Source organism: Salvelinus namaycush, chromosome 11 (genome assembly GCF_016432855.1).
Source record: "Salvelinus namaycush isolate Seneca chromosome 11, SaNama_1.0, whole genome shotgun sequence".
Classification (NCBI taxonomy): domain Eukaryota; kingdom Metazoa; phylum Chordata; class Actinopteri; order Salmoniformes; family Salmonidae; genus Salvelinus; species Salvelinus namaycush.
The window spans coordinates 37,562,391-37,587,865 of record NC_052317.1 but is presented as its reverse complement, the minus strand read 5'-3'; the positions used below and the strand labels follow the sequence as shown (position 1 = coordinate 37,587,865).

Here is a 25,475-nt window from a genome sequence, read left to right as displayed (position 1 = left end):
TCCAAATAATAGCTACAGCTATGTCACCAGTTATGTCCTCTGAGGTATTGTTGTAAACTTGAGTTACTGTAATCTAGAGTTGTGGACTGCCATACTGTTCATTGCTCACTGTGCAGTAAACTCCAGTGCTGCTGACCGTTCCATTCCAAGACGGAGGAGGTTTGTAGAGCATAACCTTTGGACTGGAGGGAGGGAGGGAGGGAGGGAGGGAGGGAGGGAGGGAGGGAGGGAGGGAGGGAGGGAGGGAGAGAGAGGGGGGGGGGGGCGTGAGAGAGAGAGGGAGAGAGAGAGAGAGGGAGAGTGTGAGAGAGAGAGAGAGAGAGAGAGAGAGAGAGAGAGAGAGAGAGAGAGAGAGAGAGAGAGAGAGAGAGAGAGAGAGAGAGAGAGAGAGAGAGAGAGAGATGGAAAGAGAGGGAGGGAGGGAGAGAGAGACAGAGACAGAGACAGAGACAGAGACAGAGAGACAGAGAGACAGAGAGACAGAGAGAGAGACAGAGACAGAGACAGAGACAGAGACAGAGAGAGATTATCTACCTCACTTGCTTTGGCAATGTTAACACATGTTTCCCATGCCAATAAAGCCCCTTGAATTGAATTGAATTGATAGAGACAGAGACAGAGACAGAGACAGAGACAGAGACAGAGACAGAGACAGAGACAGAGACAGAGACAGAGACAGAGACACATTTATTAATCTACAGTGCCTTCAGAAAGTATTCATACCCCTTCACTTTTTCCACATTTTGTCACGTTACGGACTTTCTTCTTTTTTTATCAATCTACACACAATACAGAAATACAGTATTTACATAAGTATTCAGACCCTTTGCTATGAGACTCGAAATTGAGCTCAGATGCATCCTGTTTCCATTGATCATCCTTGAGATGTTTCTACAACTTGATTGGAGTCCATCTGTGGGAAATTCAATTGATTGGACATGATTTGGAAAGGCACACACCTGTCTATATAAGGTCCCATAGTTGACAGTGCATGTCAGAGCAAAGACCAAGCCATAAGGTCAAAGGAATTGTCCTAGAGCGTCGAGACAGGATTGTGTCGATCCACAGATCTGGGGAAGGGTACCAAAAAGGCACCTAAAGGACTCTCAGACCATGAGAAACAAGATTATCTGGCCTGATGAAACCAAGACTGAACTCTTTGGCTCGAATGCCAAGCGTCACGTCTGGAGGAAACTAAGCACCGCTCATCACCTGGCCAATACCATCCCTACGGTGAAGCATGGTGGTGGCAGCATCATGCTTTGGGGATGTTTTTAGCGGCAGGGACTGGGAGACTAGTCAGGTTTGAAGGAAAGATGAACAGAGAAAAGTACAGAGAGATCTTTGATGAAAACCTGCTCCAGAGTGCTCAGGACCTCAGACTGGAGTGAAGGTTCACCTTCCAACAGGACAACGACACTAAGCACACAGCCAAGACAACACAGGAGTGGCTTCGTGACAAGTCTCTGAATGTCCATGAATGGCCCAGCCAGAGCCCGGACTTGAACCTGATCGAACATCTCTGGAGAGATCTGAAAATAGCTGTGCAGCAACACTCCCTATCCAGCCTGACAGAGCTTGAGAGGATCTGCAGAGAAGAATGGGAGAAACTCCCCAAATATACAGGTGTGCCAAGCTTCAACAAAGTACTGAGTAAAGGGTCTGAATACTTATGTAAATGTGATATTTCCATTTTTTGTTTTTAATATATTTGCAAACATTTAAAAAAATATATAATTGCTTTGTCATTATGGGGTATTGTGTGTAGATTGGTAAGGGGGGGGAAATATTTAATCCATTTTAGAATAAGGCTGTAACGTGACAAAATGTGGAAAAAGTATAGGGGTCTGAATACTTCCCAAATGCACTGTCCGTATCCATCCACTACAATGGCTGTCAAAGATTCCCCTCAACAATGTAATCTGAGTTTTAGAGGGTCACAGATTTCCTCAGGACATGAACTATAGACTCATGTCTCACTCATGTCGATTTTAGTAGTTGTGGGGGATTTGTACCTTAGTGATGTATTCAGATGCTACTACAGGGTAACCAGATATACAGAGAGTAAGTGTGTGTGTGTGTGTGTGTGTGTGTGTGTGTGTGTGTGTGTGTGTGTGTGTGTGTGTGTGTGTGTGTGTGTGTGTGTGTGTGTGTGTGTGTGTGTGCGTGCAAGTGCGTGCAAGTGCGCAAACGTGTGTGTGTGTGTGTTCTGCTATACTTTCACCCAAACCCTAACCATCAATAGTTGGTGTACATTGTCTTCCTCTCTGACCATCATCATCATCATCATATTTATCAAACATAACATTACATTCTTTTAATTGTATCCCCTGGGGTATTAGTCTATATTCAACATGCTCATACAGTTTCAAGTCAGAATTCATTTTATCCACTGGGGTATTAGTCTATTTTCAAAAAGCTCACAGACCGTGGTTCTCAAACATCAAATTTATATGTTGTTCCAAACATAAAAATTTAAGTTTAGACATTAACTCCGAAATCTTAAGGTTAGGCATTACATCTGAATGTTTAAGGTTAGGGTTACGTTTTGGCTTAAAACAAAATCTCAAAAAACAACTTTTTATTACCGTTGTGACAACACTGTTCTATAATTTCACCACCCTTTATTTTTAGACAGAGCAGCTGTTAGTGTTCGTGTCAATTCCACGGTCATGGAATTACGCTATGATTATTTTTAACTTTAAAATGGATGCCAAACCAAAACCACTGATTTCAATGTTAAACAAGCCATACAACTCTATTGCACAAGGACTACTTTGAACAATTTACACAGACATTTTCGGGCTCCTGAGTGGCGCAGCAGTCTAAGGCACTGCATATCAATGCTAGGGGTGTCACTACAGATCCTGGTTTGATTCCAGGCTGTATCACAACCAGCCGTGACTGGGAGTCCCATAGGGCAGCGCACAATTGGCCCAGCGTTGTCTGGGTTAGAGTTTGGCCGTCATTGTAAATAAGAATTTGTTCTTAACTGACTTGCCTAGTTAAATAAAGGTTAATTCAAATTTAAAAAAAAAAAAATAATCACACATTTACTGGAAGAACTGTGCAAGTGCAAAGCTTGGTAACAGAATTACGGTAAAATCTCTGTCCGTTTTTTAAAATTTTCGATCAAGTTTTCTAAAAAACTGTGTTGAACATCTGCTCTGAATTAAAACCCAAAGATGTCCTGCAGGGATCTGCACATCAAATTTATCAGGTGCAGGACAGAAGAACGTATCGAAGAAGAAAAAACGAATGTCCGCAACTCTGGTATGCTCCCGTGGTGATTTAATCAGACAACGTTTTTCGATGATCTGACGAAGATCCATTGTCTTTATTGTGATTTAAATCACCTCGAGCTGTGGACATTTCTTTTAGCTATAACATGACACTTTGAGTCTGATCTATTTTTATTTGCTTACTGAACTACAGTAGGTGAATGAATTACGGTAACCGTAACAGAATCACATCATGGGACCCTGATCTGTACTATAGAGAAATTGTCACGCCCTGACCATAGTTTGCGTTGTATGTTTCTATGTTTTGTTTGGTCAGGGTGTGATCTGAGTGGGCATTCTATGTTGTATGTCTAGTTTGTCTGTTTCTGTGTTTGGCCTGATTTGGTTCTCAATCAGAGACAGGTGTTAGTCGTTGTCTCTGATTGGGAACCATATTTAGGTAGCCTGTTTTGTATTGTGGGTTGTGGGTGATTGTTCCGGTTTCTGTGTTTGTTCACTATACGGGACTGTTTCGTGTTCGTTCGTTGATTCGTTATTTTGTTTCAAGTATTCTAATTAAAATGGATACTTACCACGCTGCATCTTGGTCCGACATTTCTTATTCCTCGTCAGAGGAGGACGAAGAATTCCGTTACAGAAATACATAATTATGGATGTAAATATAATTATCTTCATGGTGATGTATGTTAAATAGGTACACAATGGTAGAAATATGCCCCCCACCCCCTTGCACACACGTGCCCACACCACGTCTATTTTAACCCTAAAGATAATATTCCTGCAATTCTACACATTTTGCCATGTCTAATGTGTATTCATGTGATATTTGAGTGACTAAAAAATGACAACAATATCTATGGTCTAAAAACACCTAATTGACATGGGCTAGTTGATCTGGACCTTTCTGACCCCGACAACTTTCTCTATATGGAGCTGCATGGACCTATAAATATCTCTCTAAGGTCTACAATGACTGACATGACAAGAGGAACTGATGATGCACTACCCAAATTAGAAATGGCACCTTGTGCATTCTAGTATTAGATCTTTAATGAGTAAGTTTAAAATCGGACAGAGTAAAAAAATACAAATAATAAATAAAATAATTCTAAACTAATCCGATCAGTTAGTTATATTTATTACACCCTTTACGGAGATGGTTGTTCCAGTTTAAATGGTTTAGGGTTAGGGTTAGGGTTTGGGGTTAGGGTTTGTTTTAGGTAGTCTCCTTTACCAGTGCTCCTAACCCTGACAGTCATTCTGAATGGTTTAGGTAGTCTCCTTCATCAGTGTTCCTAACCCTGACAGTCATTCTGAATGGTTTAGGTAGTCTCCTTTATCAGTGTTCCTAACCCTGACAGTCATTCTGAATGGTTTAGGTAGTCTCCTTTATCAGTTCCTAACCCTGACAGTCATTCTGAATGGTTTAGGTAGTCTCCTTTATCAGTTCCTAACCCTGACAGTCATTCTGAATGGTTTAGGTAGTCTCCTTTATCAGTTCCTAACCCTGAAAGTCATTCTGAATGGTTTAGGTAGTCTCCTTTATCAGTGTTCCTAACCCTGACAGTCATTCTGAATGGTTTAGGTAGTCTCCTTTATCAGTGTTCCTAACCCTGACAGTCATTCTGAATGTTGCAAGTGAATACAATTTCCAACTGTTGGATCTGTCTGCATAATGTGACTTGCAGGCTTGATGTGGCCTGTAAACCAGGAGATTCCTAACACCACTATGGTAAGAAACTCACATGGTGAAGTCCACAAGACTGAAAACTAATACATTCAACAACCATGTCTCTGTCACAAACAAATACAGTCATGGGTAGTAACTCTACAATTCACTCAAAAAAGCAAGGCACAATGGGAAATTATATTGGAATGTGAGGCTTGTTGGAGGCGTGACTTTCAATTAGTTATTTTTGGCCACCCGTGAGTGGAAGTGTTGTACCAGTTTAAGTGGTTATGTTAATTAAAGATTGAGAGTGTCTGCTACCAGTTCTGAAGTTTTTGTAAATGTTTACATAAGAGTATGTGACAATAAAGACTTGAATATAAATATTAGTGTAATGTCTTAACTCAGCACTGAGTGACCTTGTCAAGATACGGACCTCTTGGTGTAGTGGTTAAAAATACTATAGGAGGTGTTATTGCATAACACTGAAAGTGTTCATTCCCTAACACTGACAGAGTGTAACTGCGTCAGCACTAAGCACAGTGTTGAATTAACACTGGATAATTTGCTGTGCAGAGACAGTAGCTGCCAGCTGACTGAGTTGTTCTGTCCCTAGTCATCAGAGACAGTAGTTCCCAGCTGACTGAGTGTTTCTGTCCCTAGTCATCAGAGACAGTAGTTCCCAGCTGACTGAGTGTTTCTGTCCCTAGTCATCAGAGACAGTAGTTCCCAGCTGACTGAGTGTTTCTGTCCCTAGTCATCAGAGACAGTAGTTCCCAGCTGACTGAGTTTTTCTGTCCCTAATCATCAGAGACAGTAGTTCCCAGCTGACTGAGTTGTTCTGTCCCTAGTCATCAGAGACAGTAGTTCCCAGCTGACTGAGTTGTTCTGTCCCTAGTCATCAGAGACAGTAGTTCCCAGCTGACTGAGTGTTTCTGTCCCTAGTCATCAGAGACAGTAGTTCCCAGCTGACTGAGTTTTTCTGTCCCTAATCATCAGAGACAGTAGTTCCCAGCTGACTGAGTTGTTCTGTCCCTAGTCATCAGAGACAGTAGTTCCCAGCTGACTGAGTTGTTCTGTCCCTAGTCATCAGAGACAGTAGTTCCCAGCTGACTGAGTTTTTCTGTCCCTAGTCATCAGAGACAGTAGTTCCCAGCTGACTGAGTGTTTCTGTCCCTAGTCATCAGAGACAGTAGTTCCCAGCTGACTGAGTGTTTCTGTCCCTAGTCATCAGAGACAGTAGTTCCCAGCTGACTGAGTTTTTCTGTCCCTAATCATCAGAGACAGTAGTTCCCAGCTGACTGAGTTCTTCTGTCCCTAGTCATCAGAGACAGTAGTTCCCAGCTGACTGAGTGTTTCTGTCCCTAGTCATCAGAGACAGTAGCTGCCAGCTGACTGAGTGTTTCTGTCCCTAGTCATCAGAGACAGTAGTTCCCAGCTGACTGAGTGTTTCTGTCCCTAGTCATCAGAGACAGTAGTTCCCAGCTGACTGAGTGTTTCTGTCCCTAATCATCAGAGAAAGTAGTTCCCAGCTGACTGAGTGTTTCTGTCCCTAGTCATCAGAGACAGTAGCTCCCAGCTGACTGAGTGTTTCTGTCCCTAGTCATCAGAGACAGTAGTTCCCAGCTGACTGAGTTGTTCTGTCCCTAGTCATCAGAGACAGTAGTTCCCAGCTGACTGAGTGTTTCTGTCCCTAATCATCAGAGAAAGTAGTTCCCAGCTGACTGAGTGTTTCTGTCCCTAGTCATCAGAGACAGTAGTTCCCAGCTGACTGAGTTGTTCTGTCCCTAGTCATCAGAGACAGTAGTTCCCAGCTGACTGAGTGTTTCTGTCCCTAGTCATCAGAGACAGTAGTTCCCAGCTGACTGAGTGTTTCTGTCCCTAGTCATCAGAGAAAGTAGTTCCCAGCTGACTGAGTTGTTCTGTCCCTAGTCATCAGAGACAGTAGTTCCCAGCTGACTGAGTGTTTCTGTCCCTAGTCATCAGAGACAGTAGTTCCCAGCTGACTGAGTGTTTCTGTCCCTAGTCATCAGAGACAGTAGTTCCCAGCTGACTGAGTTCTTCTGTCCCTAGTCATCAGAGACAGTAGTTCCCAGCTGACTGAGTGTTTCTGTCCCTAGTCATCAGAGACAGTAGTTCCCAGCTGACTGAGTGTTTCTGTCCCTAGTCATCAGAGACAGTAGCTGCCAGCTGACTGAGTGTTTCTGTCCCTAGTCATCAGAGACAGTAGTTCCCAGCTGACTGAGTGTTTCTGTCCCTAGTCATCAGAGACAGTAGTTCCCAGCTGACTGAGTTCTTCTGTCCCTAGTCATCAGAGACAGTAGTTCCCAGCTGACTGAGTGTTTCTGTCCCTAGTCATCAGAGACAGTAGTTCCCAGCTGACTGAGTGTTTCTGTCCCTAGTCATCAGAGACAGTAGTTCCCAGCTGACTGAGTTGTTCTGTCCCTAGTCATCAGAGACAGTAGTTCCCAGCTGACTGAGTGTTTCTGTCCCTAGTCATCAGAGACAGTAGTTCCCAGCTGACTGAGTGTTTCTGTCCCTAGTCATCAGAGACAGTAGTTCCCAGCTGGCTGAGTGTTTCTGTCCCTAGTCATCAGAGACAGTAGTTCCCAGCTGACTGAGTTTTTCTGTCCCTAGTCATCAGAGACAGTAGTTCCCAGCTGACTGAGTTTTTCTGTCCCTAGTCATCAGAGACAGTAGTTCCCAGCTGACTGAGTGTTTCTGTCCCTAGTCATCAGAGACAGTAGTTCCCAGCTGACTGAGTGTTTCTGTCCCTAGTCATCAGAGACAGTAGTTCCCAGCTGACTGAGTTTTTCTGTCCCTAGTCATCAGAGACAGTAGTTCCCAGCTGCCTTCTGTCACGTGTGGTGAAATCAACCTATCCTCACACTTTCTTTACAGCACATCACATCGCCGTGCCGACAAACGGTTAAAAACAGCCGTTGGCCACCTGCTTAGTTAGTTAGTTACAAACCCATTTCCAGACACAGGGAGGAAATCACCTTACTAAACTATAGCAGTGATGCTGCTCTTCATAAAATACAGCAAATATTCAAAACATACACATGGGTTGGTCAACCGAGCAGTAATTAAAGAGATCTCAATAAGAAAGTAGGGTAATTGTATTCATTTGGAGTTTTAGTTTACAGCCTTGAATGTAAATCCTTTTGAAGATAATATGTGCACACATACAGAAATTCAACCCCATTTCCTTGGCTGGGTCTTTTTCCGTCTGGCTCTTTTTAATCCACGGTAGAATGATAACTATGTCTCCCCCAACCAACGCTGGTATCAACATCAATTTCAGCATTCCTCAGTGAGGGAGGAAACCCAAGCCTTGAATAAAATGCTTACAGATCCCCAAGCCTAGTGTTGTTCAGACAGAGACTGAAACTTACATTTCGGTTATTTATCTTTAAAGAAAAAGGGGGGAAAACCTTGCACGCACACAATGCTAATTGTAGATGTTTTGTCGTATGTGTGGTGCGTAGACCAAGCGTTAATCTGTTATGCACGCCTTTTAAGGGTTATTTCTTTGTGAATAATACACTGTGTCTGTGGTGCCATAGGTTCTTCTCCAGACAGGTGTGTGTTATCTCAGCGATGATGCTTTTCTTCTGAACACACATGGTCAAGATCTTTCTCTCTACGTTCCTCAAGATCTTTCTCTCTACGTTCCTCAAGATCTTTCTCTCTACGTTCCTCAAGATCTTTCTCTCTACGTTCCTCAAGATCTTTCTCTCTACCTTCCTCAAGATCTTTCTCTCTACGTTCCTCAAGATCTTTCTCTCTCCCTTCCTCAAGATCTTTCTCTCTACGTTCCTCAAGATCTTTCTCTCTCCGTTCCAACCCGTCCCCTTAAGAAGAAAAAAAAGGAAACGAGAACATGCTTCCAAATAAGGAGAGCGGGTGAATATCACCAGAGTGTCAGTTACGTTCTTAAGACAGCCTTAAGAGGAGTGAGTGGGGAGTTTCAGACCGGAGAGGGAGGGGTAGAGGGGGGGGGGGGGGGGGGGGGTACTGTGGCTGCTGAGGTTAGCTAGCTAATCAGGCGGGTGGGGGGAGTGGTGGAAGGGGGTAGTGGTGTATGTCACTGGGGACTGCATGGGGCTGTCTCTTCAAAACCTCCAGGCATGTTTAAATCACTTATATCAGCCCTGGTTTCCAGTCTGCATCCTCTGCTCTCTCCTCTCTCTCTCTCGCTCTCTCTCTGTATCGGCTGGCGTATTGGCTCTGGTGGACTTGGAAATTTAGAAAGGACTAGTCTCTCTCTCTCTCTCTGTGAGAGGGTTTGTCTTTAAGTGTCTAACTAGACCTCCCTGTCCCAAACTTGAAAAGTTTCCCCAGTTTCTGTAGCCACTGACCCCTAACAACCGTCAACCATGGAAGCCATCAAGAAGAAGATGCAGATGCTGAAGCTGGACAAAGAGAACGCCATCGACCGAGCGGAGCAGGCAGAGACCGACAAGAAATCAGCTGAGGACAAATGCAAACAGGTGAGGGAAGGATATTGAGAAGGGGGAGGAAAGATAAGGTGAGGGAAGGACTGTAAAGAGAGTAGAGTTTTCTAGAAATCCTGGATGGAGGATTCCCAGATTTCCTGCTTATTCTCTCCTGATTGCAGGAATATTCCAACCAGGATTTCTGGAAAACCTGGGAATTTTGAAAAGCTACTGGAATTTTGCAACTCCAAAAAGGGAGAGAGCGAAGAGTTGAGGAGGGGGAAAGGGAGAGAGGGAAGAGTTGAGGAGGGGGAAAGGGAGAGAGGGAAGAGGGAAGAGCTGATGAGGGAGAAAGGGAGAGAGGGAAGAGGGAAGACCTGACGAGGGGGAAAGGGAGAGAGGGAAGTGTTGAGAAGGAGGAAAGGGAGAGACGGAAGTGTTGAGGAGGGGGAAGGGAGAGAGGGAAGTGTTGAGGAGGGGGAAAGGGAGAGAGGGGAGAGTTGAGGAGCGGGAGACAGAAAGCAGCTAATGGATACAAGTGATGAATTGTACAGAGTGGTAAAATATACATGGGTACTTTTTTAAATCTATTGTAATATAGGCTAATGTTGAAGTACTTGATAATGAACGTGATGCTGTTAACCTTGTGCTGTGTGCTTGAATGTCATATTTCGGATCCAATGTATTAGACCCATGGGTGGAAATGATCATTAGTAAATAGATGTTGTATATATCATCATAAATGTAATTTCTGAGATATAAATAAATGCAGTTCTTCTCATGGAAGGAATTTGAGAAACTAGCCCAAGGCAGAGTGTGATGGAATACATTTGTGGATGATCTATACTCCTCACAGAGTATAAAGTAGTTTAAGCAAAGTAAAATTAGTCCGGGGGAAAAGAGCAACTTGAAATTGATTGATTAAAATAAGCTCTGAGACATAGAACAGCTAGCTGATTGTACTGAGGGTGGTTCTCCTTTCCTCTGATGGAGAGAGAGATGGAGAGAGAGATGGAGAGAGGGATGGAGAGAGGGATGGATCCCTCATGGAGAGAGGGATGGAGAGAGGGATGAGAGAGGGATGGAGCCCTCATGGAGAGAGGGATGGAGAGAGAGATGGAGAGAGGGATGGAGAGAGGGATGGAGAGAGAGATGGAGCCCTCATGGAGAGAGGGATGAGAGAGGGATGGAGAGAGGGATGGAGCCCTCATGGAGAGAGGGATGGAGAGAGGGATGGAGAGAGAGATGGAGAGAGGGATGGAGCCCTCATGGAGAGAGGGATGGAGAGAGGGATGGAGAGAGGGATGGAGCCCTCATGGAGAGAGGGATGGAGAGAGGGATGGAGAGAGGGATGGAGAGAGGGATGGAGCCCTCATGGAGAGAGGGATGGAGAGAGGGATGGAGAGAGAGATGGAGCCCTCATGGAGAGAGGGATGAGAGAGGGATGGAGAGAGGGATGGAGCCCTCATGGAGAGAGGGATGGAGAGAGGGATGAGAGAGAGATGGAGCCCTCATGGAGAGAGGGATGGAGAGAGGGATGGAGAGAGGGATGGAGAGAGGGATGGAGAGAGAGATAGAGAGAGGGATGGAGAGAGGGATGGAGAGAGGGATGGAGAGAGAGATGGGGAGAGGGATGGAGAGAGGGATAGAGAGAGGGATTGAGAGAGAGATGGAGCCCTCATGGAGAGAGGGATGGAGAGAGAGATGAGCCCTCAGGGAGAGAGGGATGGAGAGAGAGATGGAGAGAGGGATGGAGAGAGAGATGGAGAGAGAGATGGAGAGAGGGATGGAGAGAGAGATGGAGAGAGGGATGGAGAGAGAGATGGAGCCCTCATGGAGAGAGAGATGGAGAGAGGGATGGAGAGAGAGATGAGCCCTCAGGGAGAGAGAGATGGAGAGAGAGATGGAGAGAGGGATGGAGAGAGAGATGGAGAGAGGGATGGAGAGAGAGATGGAGCCCTCATGGAGAGAGGGATGGAGAGAGAGATGAGCCCTCAGGGAGAGAGGGATGGAGAGAGAGATGGAGAGAGGGATGGAGAGAGAGATGGAGCCCTCATGGAGAGAGAGATGGAGCCCTCATGGAGAGAGAGATGGAGAGAGGGATGAGCCCTCAGGGAGAGAGAAAGGAGCAGTGAGTGAGTTCCTCTGCATCCCAACCCCCCCCCCCCCCCCCCCTTCCCCGTTACCTCCCGGACACTCCTGTAGACATGAAGGATCAAATATGGCCCAAATTCCACCCAGCTTATCTGTTAATATGGTTGAAAATTCCAATGTGATAACAAATTCCATGCAGCCCATCTGAAGACGTGGTGAATCAATCTATGAATCATTAAAGCTACCAGATCTAATCATTTTGTATCTCCAGGCTAAGGGGTTAGGGGTCCCCCTGTCCATTTGGCTTCCAGCAGCAGGCTGCATGACGACTGATCATAGATAGATCATAAGAGAGCCATAGAGCTCCAGAAGGATTAGCCCCCCCCCCCCCCGCGCGTTCTACAGGAACAACAGGGGTACCAGGAATAAAAAGCTAGCTATGTCAGCTGTCGCTCTGCTCCTCACTTTGGTGTGACTTTACATGCCTCTGGGGTGCAGATCCACTCACCAACATTCCTCTGTCTGATCTGTCTAAAGTTCAAGAACATACCAGAGGAGATACTAAGGATGTATCCCAAATGGCACCCTATTCCCTTTATAGTGCACTACTTTTGACCAGAGCCCTGTAGGTATTGGCCAAAAGTAGTGCACTATATAGGGAGCAGACTTCCATTTTGGATGTAATCGAACTAACAACACAACATTCTTAGAACCGTGTGCGTAAGTGTGAGCACCGTAGTGGCAGGCAGTCGTCAGTAGCACTATCCACAATACCCTCAGCCATTTTAGATATGGAGGGTTCCGTTTGCCTGAATCATGGTGGATTACACGGACCTCTTTAGACAATTGGTTGGATAGAGTTAAACAGTGATGAGCGTTGATGCTTTCCTCTGGTATTCTATGAGTCTCTGGGGCTTTGTCCCAAAGGGCACCGTATTACCTATATAGTGCACTGCGTTTGACCAGAGCACCGTCAGTAGCCTGTGAGGCAAAGGCCAGCGGGGCAGTGAACACTTGTATCCTTCTGCCATCTACTGGGATCACAGTTCATGGCTATAAAGCACTGCAGGACCAAGTAGAGTTGAATCCAACAACAACAAGTACTTTATGCATTTCTATTCTTCAGAACCACCACCAAAACATTAGCAATATCCATGCAAAGTTGGAGTTAATTCAATTCTACATTTCTAGCTACAAAATACTGAGTGGTTGGTTATTCTTTTCCGTTGCAGGTCTTTTCTCCTGAGTTCCCAACTGGAGGCACAATGTTGTAGATATACATCTGTTTTATGTAGAGCTGACGTGATTCTGTCTTATATAGAGCTGACGTGATTCTGTCTTATATAGAGCTGACGTGATTCTGTCTTCTATAGAGCTGACGTGATTCTGTCTTCTATAGAGCTGACGTGATTCTGTCTTCTATAGAGCTGACGTGATTCTGTCTTCTATAGAGCTGACGTGATTCTGTTTTATATAGAGCTGACGTGATTCTGTTTTATATAGAGCTGACGTGATTCTGTCTTCTATAGAGCTGACGTGATTCTGTCTTATATAGAGCTGACGTGATTCTGTCTTCTATAGAGCTGACGTGATTCTGTCTTCTATAGAGCTGACGTGATTCTGTCTTCTATAGAGCTGACGTGATTCTGTCTTATATAGAGCTGACGTGAGTCTGTCTTCTATAGAGCTGAAGTGATTCTGTCTTATATAGAGCTGACGTGATTCTGTCTTCTATAGAGCTGACGTGAGTCTGTTTTATATAGAGCTGACGTGATTCTGTCTTCTATAGAGCTGACGTGAGTCTGTTTTATATAGAGCTGACGTGATTCTGTCTTCTATAGAGCTGACGTGATTCTGTCTTCTATAGAGCTGACGTGATTCTGTCTTATATAGAGCTGACGTGATTCTGTCTTCTATAGAGCTGACGTGATTCTGTCTTCTATAGAGCTGACGTGATTCTGTCTTATATAGAGCTGACGTGATTCTGTCTTCTATAGAGCTGACGTGATTCTGTCTTCTATAGAGCTGACATGATTCTGTTTGACAGAACGCATATCTGAACATTTCCTGACTCTGTCACCTAATCTGTCCTGTCTGTGACAAAGAAGTACAGGTTTGTCTGTTGTATAAAATGTTGATATGTGAACACCCTTCCCTGATTCTTTGCTTCCCTCTGACTCTGTGTGCCCCCAGTTGGAAGATGAGCTGCTGGGGCTGCATAAGAAGCTGAAGGGGACAGAAGATGAGTTGGATAAATACTCTGAGGCTCTGAAGGACGCACAGGAGAAACTGGAGCTGTCAGAGAAGAAGGCTACTGACGTGAGTACAGTACAGTACTAGAGATACTGCCGGGTTGTCACTGTAACGCTCAAATAATCCTATTTCAGACGCATACAGATGTTTTAAATGTATCATATCACATCCAAGGTTAAGCAATAAAACACCTTCCTTTATACTCAAGCATTGCACCAGTGCACGCACACACATGGTTTAGAGAACTTTGGTTGGTCTTGGCAAGTTTGTTCAGACATCTTTGAATACTGTTGGACAACAGACTCTGATCTAGTCTGGTTGTGTCATCAAAAGACCCAAGATTAAACATCATTCATTTTTCCTGATCATTTAGAGAGATCAGGTCAGAAAAAGAACACGTGGAATGACATCCACTGCTTTCCCTCAGACCACAGCAGAGTCTCTTTCATCAACAGCCCAACCAACTGCTTTCCCTCAGACCACAGCAGAGCCTCTTTCATCAACAGCCCAACCAACTGCTTTCCCTCAGACCACAGCAGGGTCTCTTTCATCAACAGCCCAACCAACTGCTTTCCCTCAGACCACAGCAGGGTCTCTTTCATCAACAGCCCAACCAACTGCTTTCCCTCAGACCACAGCAGGGTCTCTTTCATCAACAGCCCAACCAACTGCTTTCCCTCAGACCACAGCAGAGTCTCTTTCATCAACAGCCCAACCAACTGCTTTCCCTCAGACCACAGCAGAGTCTCTTTCATCAACAGCCCAACCAACTGCTTTCCCTCAGACCACAGCAGAGTCTCTTTCATCAACAGCCCAACCAACTGCTTTCCCTCAGACCACAGCAGAGTCTCTTTCATCAACAGCCCAACCAACTGCTTTCCCTCAGACCACAGCAGAGTCTCTTTCATCAACAGCCCAACCAACTGCTTTCCCTCAGACCACAGCAGAGTCTCTTTCATCAACAGCACAACCAACTGCTTTCCCTCAGACCCCAGCAGGGTCTCTTTCATCAACAGCACAACCAACTGCTTTCCCTCAGACCACAGCAGAGTCTCTTTCATCAACAGAAACAACCAACTGCTTTCCCTCAGACCACAGCAGGGTCTCTTTCATCAACAGCCCAACCAACTGCTTTCCCTCAGAACACAGCAGGGTCTCTTTCATCAACAGCCCAACCAACTGCTTTCCCTCAGACCACAGCAGGGTCTCTTTCATCAACAGCCCAACCAACTGCTTTCCCTCAGACCACAGCAGAGTCTCTTTCATCAACAGCCCAACCAACTGCTTTCCCTCAGACCCCAGCAGAGTCTCTTTCATCAACAGCCCAACCAACTGCTTTCCCTCAGACCACAGCAGGGTCTCTTTCATCAACAGCCCAACCAACTGCTTTCCCTCAGACCCCAGCAGGGTCTCTTTCATCAACAGCCCAACCAACTGCTTTCCCTCAGACCACAGCAGAGTCTCTTTCATCAACAGCCCAACCAACTGCTTTCCCTCAGACCACAGCAGAGTCTCTTTCATCAACAGCCCAACCAACTGCTTTCCCTCAGACCACAGCAGGGTCTCTTTCATCAACAGCCCAACCAACTGCTTTCCCTCAGACCACAGCAGGGTCTCTTTCATCAACAGCCCAACCAACTGCTTTCCCTCAGACCACAGCAGGGTCTCTTTCATCAACAGCCCAACCAACTGCTTTCCCTCAGACCACAGCAGAGTCTCTTTCATCAACAGCCCAACCAACTGCTTTCCCTCAGACCACAGCAGGGTCTCTTTCATCAACAGCCCAACCAACTGCTTTCCCTCAGACCACAGCAGGGTCTCTTTCATCAACAGCCCAACCAACTGCTTTCCCTCAGACCACAGCAGGGTCTCTTTCATCAACAGCACAACCAACTGCTTTCCCTCAGCAGAGTCTCTTTCATCAACAGAAACAACCAACTGCTTTCCCTCAGTCCACAGCAGGGTCTCTTTCATCAACAGCCCAACCAACAGCTTTCCCTCAGACCCCAGCAGGGTCTCTTTCATCAACAGCCCAACCAACTGCCTTCCCTCAGACCCCAGCAGGGTCTCTTTCATCAGCAGAAACACTCAATAAATCAACGAAGTACAGTCAATGTGACTTTCCAACCTTCACTCCCATATATGAACAAAATCAACAGTCTCCTCTCTCTCTATGAGGTTTTCTCAAAGATAGCATCTACTAAACTGCGTTACGGTCTTCTCCCAGGTCTGAAACAAAGGTTCAGGGGCTGCTATTTCATATATATATATATATATATTTACCCATAAGGCTCTGGTCAAAAGTAGTGCACTGTATAGGGACTAGGATGCCATTTGGGACACATCCTCAGCCTCAGCTCTCAGCTCCACTACCCACATGCAGCAACACAGAAATGTGAGGAATGCAGCTAAAACAAACAGAGAACCTCACACTGCTGTGGCTATTGAAGACTATACTGGAAATGCTTCTGGTAAGGAGACCACAGACACAGTTACAGACACCGCTACAGACACCGCTACAGATACCGCTACAGACACAGTTACAGACACAGCTACAGACGCAGTTACATACACAGCTACAGATGCAGTTACAGGCATGGCCACAGACACAGTTACATGCACAGCTACAAACACAATCACAGGTGCAGCAACAGACACATGCGCGTTTACAGACCCGGCTACAGACACGGTCACAGACACAGTTACAACAACAGACAGATGCACGGTCACAGACACAGTTACAGAGCAACAGACACAGCTACAGACACAGTTACAGAGTCACAGACACAGCTACAGACACAGATACCGACACAATACCAGAGACACCGCTACAGACACAGCTACAGACACATAGTCACAGACACAGTTACAGACACAGATACCGACACAATAACAGAGACACAGCTACAGACACAGACACATAGTTACAGACACAGTTACAGACACGGCTACAGACACAGAGTCACAGGCACGGTTACAGACACAGTTGCAGCAACAGACACATACATGGCCACAGACACAGTTACAGAGTCACAGACACAGTTACAGAGTCACATACACAGTTACAGAGTCACAGACACAGCTACAGACACATTTACAGAGTCACAGACACAGTTACAGACACAGATACCGACACAGTACCATAGACACAGCTACAGACACAGACACAGAGTTACAGACACAGTTACAGACACAGATACAGACACAGTCACAGACACAGTCAACATGTTGTGATTCTGAATGGCCAGATTGCTAGTAAGAATGACAAGAAACTGTGGGGAATCATAAGTGGCTCGTTTCAGCTCGTTTCACCTTATTTTTGATACCATGTCTTATTTTGAGGTGTTTTGACTGAAAATGTCAACGCTAATATCGCCCCTCAGGGGTGCGTGCTTAGTCCCCTCCTGTACTCCCTGTTCACCCATGACTGCATGGCCAAGAACGACTCCAAAACCATCGTTAAGTTTGCCAACGACACAGCGGTGGTAGGCCTGATCACCGACAACGGTGAGCCTATAGGGATGAGGTCAGAGACCTGACAGTGTGGTGCAAGGACAACAACCTCTCCGTCAACGTGATCAAGACAAAGGAACTGATTTTGGACTACAGGAAAAGGTGGGCCAAGCACGCCCCCATAAACATCGACGGGGCTGTTGTGGAGCGGGTCGAGAGCATCAAGTTCCTTGGTGTCCACATCACAACAAACGATCATGGTCCAAACACACCAAGACAGTCGTGAAGAGGGCACAACAACACCTTTTCCCCCTCAGGATAAGTCACTTTACCCCTACCTACATGTACACATTACCTCAATTACCTCGACTAACCTGTACCCCCGCACATTGACTCAGTACCGTTACCTCCTGTATATAACCTCGTTATTGTTATTTTATTGTGTTACTTTCTTTTTACTTTAATTTATTTTGTAAATATTTTCTTAACTCTTATTTTTCTTAAAACTGCATTGTTGGTTAAGAGCTTGCAAGTCAGCATTTCACGGTAAGTTTACCTGTTGTAGTCAGCATTTCACGGTAAGGTCTACTACACCTGTTGTATTCGGCGCATTGATTTGATTGGAATGATTAGAATGATTGATCTTCTTCCTGTGTTCATATTCAACCGTAGATCCGTGTCATCCAACTCCAGGGGAGAAGGAGAAAGAAGGATAGGAAACACTAGCCTGTGGAATGTGTTGCCGTCCAATGGCTTCAGGTTTTTTCAGCAAATAAATCAGTTAACATTCCAACCATTTCTTTGTCCAGTATACATGTTATAAAGATTGTTTTTACAGATATGAAACCATATTTAGAGATAAGTTTACTTTGCCCATCACACCTACTTTACTATGCACTTATATGAATCTCTCTCTCTCTCACACACACACACACACACAGGGACGGATTAAGAAATCATAGGCCCCAGGGTTTTTTTTTTTACTGAAATGAGTGGCTACTCTGACAATGAAGCAACATTTAGTTTAGGTCCACTTGTAGAATCTATGCCAAGGAGCATTGAAGCTGTTCTGGCAGCTCGTGGTGCCCAGCACCCTGTTAAGACATTTTATGTTGGTGTTTCCTTTATTTTGGCAGATACTTGTATGTGCTTGTGATAAAACTTCCAGTCACATTTATTCATTATGTATTATGTTTTGTTAATCAGTTACCCAATATATTATTTATTATGCAGTTTTTTATTTATTTTATTAATCAGTTACACAATATATTATTTATTATGCAGTTTTTTAAATTTGATTTAATCACTTACTCAATATATTATTTATTATACATTTTTTATTATTATTAATCAGTTACCCAATATATTATTTATTATGCGTTTTTGTATTTAATTTTATGAATCAGTTACCCAATATATTATTTATTATGCGTTTTTGTATTTAATTTTATGAATCAGTTATTTAATATATTTTCTTAATCATTTTTGTTTTCTTCTTCTTCTTTTTTTGCTGCCTCTTGGGCCCCCCAAGGGCCTGGGCCCAGGGGCTGCAGCCCGGTAAACCCCTGCATTAACCCAGCCCTGCACACACACACACACACACACACACTCTCTCTCTAGCATACTCAATTCAAGGGCTTCAGCCCGGTAAACCCCTGCATTAATCCAGGCCCTGCACACACACACACACACTCTCTCTCTCTAGCATACTCAATTCAATTCAAGGGGCTTTATTGGCATGGGAAACATATGTTAGCATTGCCAAAGCAAGTGAAGTAGATAATAAACATAAGTGAAATTACCAATAAAAATTAACAGTAAACATTACACTCACAGAAGTTCTAAAGAAGTTCATACTCTCTATCTCGCGTACTCGCTCTCTCTCTCTAATCAGTTCAGGGTGTACATAACTGCAGACATAAACCTACACACACCTTGCACTGAAACTGAAGTGAAAGCTAAAAACCATAGACATTAAAACCAGCAATAAATCCACACCCTCTCATGGGAACAAAGATCAGGACCTTCATGCACGAAAACCTCCCTCCCTCTGGTTAATCTAATCATGATGTCATCTGAGACTGCTCGGGATTGGAGGATTTCAGCCATAACTTTCCTGAAACCTCCAGCCCGTTTCCCTGCCCTCTACTTCTTAAACGTATTTTAAAATTGATATCCAATTTACAGTATATCTAGTAGGCTAGATCGATCACTTAGTTCGATAATGACAGGTGGATCATTGGACGCGGTGAAAAGGAAAATCCAGGCGCTTCAACAGCAAGCGGACGATGCAGAAGAGCACACGATACTTTTACAGAAACAGTTGGACGATGAACGGGAATTGCGCGAAAACGTGAGAATGTTGTGGCTACAGTTTTATCATTACCTGTTTGCCACGTTTATTTTACTTTTCCTCCGTTCTTCTTTAGCAGGAAACACATTTAAAGTAGTCTAAAATTATATCGACTAAAAAGTCAGTCAGTGAGGCATGTATTGAGTTCATTCATATTCTGGTTGTAATGTCGGAAGGAAGGGTGATGTTGCGACCTTAACCCAACACCTAGAGACCTCATCAAGGGGTTTGGCCCTCTTGGCTTGACAGTTGCTGGACCCGGATTTGAGTCCCAGTCGTGGCTACCCCCCTAATTTGTTATAGCATTATATTGAATAGCTAACAATGATAGGCTTGTCAAATGCCTTGTCTTGAATAAGCAGAGGTTAGTTGTTCCTATTGAATGAAGGGACCAGCCAGGAGAGAAGCAGACAGACAGACGTCAGGGTTATCTTTTACAATGGGCGTCTCACAGGAAGCAGATTGATAAGCAGCCATCCCAGACAGCCAACTATTCACACTGACTGACTGTTTACAGTACGTTGTTGAGGAGGGGATGTTGCACAGGCGTGTACAATTTACCAAGATTCAACCATTCCCATCATGATTCCCCCTATTCTTCTGAACGAGTCCTTTATTCTTGGGTAATACACAGTGTGGGTTGAGGACTGACTTGAGTACTGATGAACAGTGACGACAGGCAATCTGCAGGCTCCCTGTTTCACCTCATCACCTGTTGTTCTGTACCATTGGGCATTTATTATTCTTTTTTTTGTCTTGTTTCCTCTGATCTTTATCATGACCTGTGACCTGTGTCGTCCCCTCCCCCCCCCCCCCCCCCCCCCCCTGCAGGCGGAGGGCGACGTGGCTGCTCTGAACCGTAGGATTCAGCTGGTGGAGGAGGAGTTGGACAGGGCTCAGGAGAGGCTGGCCACTGCCCTGCAGAAACTAGAGGAGGCAGAGAAGGCTGCTGACGAGAGTGAGAGGTCAGATCAGGACTACAGAAAGTCACCATTGTCCCACCATTTGCTCTGTCATTATATAGATAGGACAGCGCTACAGTGCTTTTCTATGGGTCCATGTTTATCTATGGGTATGGACTGGTATAAGGAGGGATTGTGTTTCTTTTGGACAAAGGAGAAAGTGGCCTCCACACTTTGCGGACTTCCTCTGTATGGAGGGGGGGTGGGGGTGTAGTTATACACAGTTATTCTTGATATAATGGGAATCACAGAGTTAGCTTACAGGTAGATAGCTTATCTACCATTTTTCTTGGTCTTCACATACGGTAGGTTATACTGTAGCTAACCCTGTGTTGCTGTTGCTCCAGAGGCATGAAGGTGATAGAGAACCGAGCCTCCAAGGATGAGGAGAAGATGGAGATCCAGGAGATGCAGCTGAAGGAGGCCAAGCACATTGCTGAGGAGGCTGACAGGAAGTACGAGGAGGTAAGAATCACAGAATAGTAGGGTGAAGGTGACCCTAGATGCTGATCTTGGGTCTTTTTTGCATTTTCCCCACTAAATGGAAGCTGATCCTAGATCTGTACCCAGTGAAAACTTCACCCTGGAGTCACAGCATAGTTTGTTATTAGGGAAAGGGAGATACCTAGTCAGTTGTACAACTGAATGCATTCAACTGAAATGTGTCTTCCGCATTTAACCCAACCCCTCTGAATCAGAGAGGTGCAGGGGCCCAGGGGGGAACAGTGGAGTTAACTTCCTTGCTCAGGGGCAGAACAACAGATTTTTACCTTGTCAGCTCAGGGATTTGATCCAGCAACCTTTTGGTTACTGGCCCAACACTCTAACCACTAGGCCAAGAGTTTCCCCTGACCAGGAAAACCTCTGGGTCTAATCCGTAAGGCCCTAGTATAGCTGGTCATAACCAGTATAACACAGAGTTTTTCTTGGTTAGTTGTTGTAGTCAGGAAGACCTCAGGTGCCGTTCATGACATCATACATTTTCAGATGAGTCAATGTAATGAGGCACGATTATTGATTTCATGTTGAATTTAGTCTCCAAGAGATCCCTTCTGACCCATGGTTTGTGCTGTTCTGTTTCAGGTTGCTCGTAAGCTGGTCATCCTAGAAGGGGAACTGGAGAGGGCCGAAGAGCGAGCAGAGATCTCTGAGCTGTAAGTACCAATACTCATCACACTAGATGTGTGTCCACTATGTTAGTCAGACTACAGGGTGGCGTTAGGGGCGGGCCTTAGGGGGCCTGGCCGACCCTAACGTACATCGTTGCGTGTCCAAATAAAGTATGTAAATATTGATAATTTATTTGACCGAGATGCGAGCCGACAGGAAGACGCGTCAATCTCAGATAAAGCATCTGAGCAAGCAAAACAGCGCCCCCTCTGTCTCAGTATGGATAACCCATGTATCTGATGCTGTCTGGCCATAAATAGTATGGCATGTAAAATTACATGTCTTTACTATAAAACCCATTTTTAAAAATGTGTAGGAGGTCCCGTTGAAAAACAACTTGCAGGCCCACGAGGACTGGAATTGCCCACCCCTGCAGGCTAGTGTCAAATCAACCTTGGGCCAAGATTGCCTTGTTGATGTAAGTTGATTCCCTCTGTCCTCCTCTACAGTAAATGTGGTGACCTGGAGGAAGAACTGAAGAATGTAACTAACAACCTCAAGTCCCTAGAAGCTCAGTCTGTTAAGGTGAGTGTCCTCTGCCTCCATTTTGTTCTGTCCCTATGTAACGGATGTGAAATGGCTAGCTAGTTAGCAGGTACGCGCTACTAGCGTTTCAATCAGTTACGTCACTTGCTCTGAAACCTAGAAGTAGTGTTGCCCCTTGCTCTGCAAGGGCCGTGGCTTTTGTGGAGCGATGGGTAACGATGCTTCGTGGGTGACTGTTGTTGATGTGTGCAGAGGGTCCCTGGTTCGCGCCCGTGTCGGGGCGAGGGGACGTACTAAAGTTATACTGTTACATTGATGCTGTTGACCCGGATCACTGGTTGCTGCGGAAAAGGAGGAGGTTGAAAGGGGTGAGTGTAACGGATGTGAAATGGCTAGCTAGTTAGCGGGTACGCGCTAGTAGCGTTTCAATCAGTTACGTCACTTGCTCTGAAACCTAGATGTAGTGTTGCCCCTTGCTCTGCAAGGGCCGTGGCTTTTGTGGAGCGATGGGTAACGATGCTTCGTGGGTGACTGTTGTTGATGTGTGCAGAGGGTCCCTGGTTCGCGCCCGAGGTCAGGGCGAGGGGACGGTTTAAAGTTATACTGTTACACCTAGAGGCTCAGTCTGTTAAGGTGAGTGTCCTCTGCCTCCATTTTGTTCTGTCCCTAGAGGCTCAGTCTGTTAAGGTGAGTGTCCTCTGCCCCCATTTTGTTCTGTTTCTTCGTGCCCTGTCTGAACGATACTTTTGCAAAATATCAGCTCTGAAATCTGCTACTGAATAATATTAATGACATGTAACATTAGTTCCATTTAATAAATATGTTGTTTTGTCTCTGCAGTATTCAGAAAAAGAAGACAAGTATGAGGACGAAATCAAAGTGCTGAGTGACAAACTGAAAGAGGTGAGGACAGCTGTCTGTCTGTGGTGGCATGTTGTCCTTAAGGCTTCAGCATGCCCCAGCCGAACTCGGCTAAGCGAACCGAACAAGTGTGCTCACATACTCCCTTAAAAGACCATTGTTTGAAAAACGAGGAAAAAACGGCACTAGTACTGTTTGTCCATCTTGAGACGCCGTAGCCAGTATGCACTTCCTTTAAAATAGTCTGAATTAATCGAAGATAACTCGATAAATCTGTCTTTAATTTTGACGTCATAGTTGCGCAATTTTACATCGAATTGAGATGTTTGGTATTTCACAGTGGAAAAATGTAACTGATAACAAGTCGTCTATCGTTGAACGACAACACACACTTCATTGAAGAATCCCTACTGTTGACCAATGACCCAACGAAGAGGGATAGACTTCGGCTCCCAAACTTTTATTTATATTTTTATTTAACCTTTATTTAACTAGGCAAGTCAGTTAAGAACAAATTCTTATTTACAATGACGGCCTACCCCGGCCAAACCCTCCGCTAACCCAGACGCCGCTTGGCCAATTGTGTGGCGCTTGAGATGCAACTCATACATTAGGAAGGCGTTTCTAATGTTTGTTATACTCCGTGTATATTGGTCCTATTTCACACATATAGTGTGTAAGCGGATATCTGTCGTTACTGGCTATAACCGGTCCTCTGTCCTGTCTCTCTAGGCTGAGACTCGTGCTGAGTTTGCAGAGAGATCGGTGGCTAAACTGGAAAAGACCATTGATGACTTAGAAGGTACAGTTCACACACAGTGCATTTCATGGCTGTTTATGTCTATGCGCACTGTGGTTCCTCAGAGCATAGTCAAACAATCTGGATTTAACACTGATCTCTAGACTGTCTTTTTTTTCTCTCTACTGCTGTATTATTATTTGACCCTAATCTCTCAATTTCCCTCTTTTATTCTCTCCTTCCACCCCCCTCTCTCTCTCTCTTTCCCCCTCTTTCTCTGTCTCTCTCTCCCTGCCATCTCTCTCTCCCTGCCCCTCTCTCTCTCCACCCCCCCTCTCTCTCTCGCTCTCCCCCTCTTTCTCTGTCTCCCTCCCCTTTTCCTCTATGGTCTCTGTGCTGTTCTCTCTGCTCTTCTGACCCTGCTGCATCCTGCCACGCCTGCTCATTTCCTCTGATCTGCTGACCTCTAGATGAACTGTACTCTCAGAAGCTGAAGTACAAGGCCATCAGTGAGGAGCTGGACCATGCCCTCACTGACATGACCGCCATATAGATTACCTTTAACCTTTCACACTTCACTTATGCCCAATCGAAATGGGACGCGTTCACCTTTTCGCCTCGTCTTTTCTCTTTTCCTCCCTTCCTTTATTTTCTTCTCTCTTCGCCTCTCTTATCTTCTCCTCTCTTCTATTGCATTCTCTTATTTTATCTTCTCTTCGTGCCTTTTCTGTCTTGTTGTGAGACCTTTTCTGTAAAATCAAAGTTTCAATAAAATTTGACCTGTTCTATGCACTTCCTCTCCTTGAATCCTTACTTTGCAAATCTGCTACCTCAACTTTACTGCTTTTATCCTCTCCTTTTCTGCTGATCAATATTTATTTTTATTTAACTATCAACTAAAGAACAACAAAACAGTTTACAGGTGCAGTCATTACACGTTTTGTCTTCGCAATGTCTGTGTCCCAGTAAATCTCATAAAGAGATATCAAAGGGGACCGAATTTCTCAAGTTTGAATATTACAACTTTTTATTACAGAACATTTATCCAGTGCAAAAGAAGAAAACTTGGATATGCATCAAGTCCTGGACCAAACACTGATAGAGCTGAATAGTTTGTAAAGAAATTAAACATAATTAGAAGCCAAAGAAGAAGAATCAACATTCCATGATTTTTTTTTTTTAAACGCCATATTTCTAATGGCATGTCCAGTTTTAACGTCTCAACCGTGAAAAGACATGTACTTTCCTACCACTATTTGTAATTCTTGTTTTTCATTCTCTATTTTAGTATACTACCGGTAACTTTTATGTTTTGACGTCCTTTCCTACTGTCATGAGTACAGTTCATAAGTACAATGAGCATATACTGACAGCTGTAGCTGGATGCCAAAACACTATCAAAGATTCCTCTCTGACTCTATATAGGAATGCTTGTATCAGTTGTATAGCTACCATGGACCAGTTGTTTCACAGACATATTCTGCAAAATAACAACACATTTTGGGGGTTGAAATGTCTGTGGTTAGCTATAATAAAAATGTATAATACAACTTTTAATCTGTGTGTGTACGTTTTACTATACTGTGTACCAGAAGTCCTCACAAGAATAGTAAACCAACATAAATTCAGAAAAGTGAGGACATTTTGCTGGGTCTCACTTGTAAAAAGGCTATTTTTGGGATTAGGGTAAGTGTTGGGGTTAGGGAAAATGGGATTTTGAATGGGAATCAATTGTTTGTCCCCAAAGTCCT

The 25,475-nt window shown here is 44.6% G+C and overlaps 1 protein-coding gene across 4 annotated transcripts; it reads left to right on the top strand.

The window, feature by feature from the left end:
* Nucleotides 1-9,031: 9,031 nt before the first annotated feature.
* Nucleotides 9,032-25,281, top strand: LOC120056134 (tropomyosin alpha-1 chain-like). 4 transcript variants are annotated; one of them, XM_039004334.1, is made up of 9 exons: nucleotides 9,032-9,407; nucleotides 13,641-13,766; nucleotides 20,338-20,471; nucleotides 20,816-20,933; nucleotides 21,552-21,622; nucleotides 22,088-22,163; nucleotides 22,965-23,027; nucleotides 23,718-23,787; nucleotides 24,195-24,752. In XM_039004334.1, the coding sequence occupies exons 1-9, from the start codon at nucleotides 9,294-9,296 to the stop codon at nucleotides 24,275-24,277; spliced, it is 855 nt and encodes a 284-aa protein (XP_038860262.1). In that variant the 5' UTR covers nucleotides 9,032-9,293; the 3' UTR covers nucleotides 24,278-24,752. The 4 variants fall into 4 exon arrangements, with proteins under 4 accessions (XP_038860262.1, XP_038860261.1, XP_038860264.1 ...); XM_039004333.1 differs by lacking the exon at nucleotides 24,195-24,752 and adding an exon at nucleotides 24,761-25,281 and having other exon boundaries at nucleotides 9,036-9,407; XM_039004336.1 differs by lacking the exons at nucleotides 9,032-9,407; nucleotides 13,641-13,766 and adding an exon at nucleotides 19,243-19,506 and having other exon boundaries at nucleotides 24,195-24,754.
* Nucleotides 25,282-25,475: the final 194 nt, after the last annotated feature.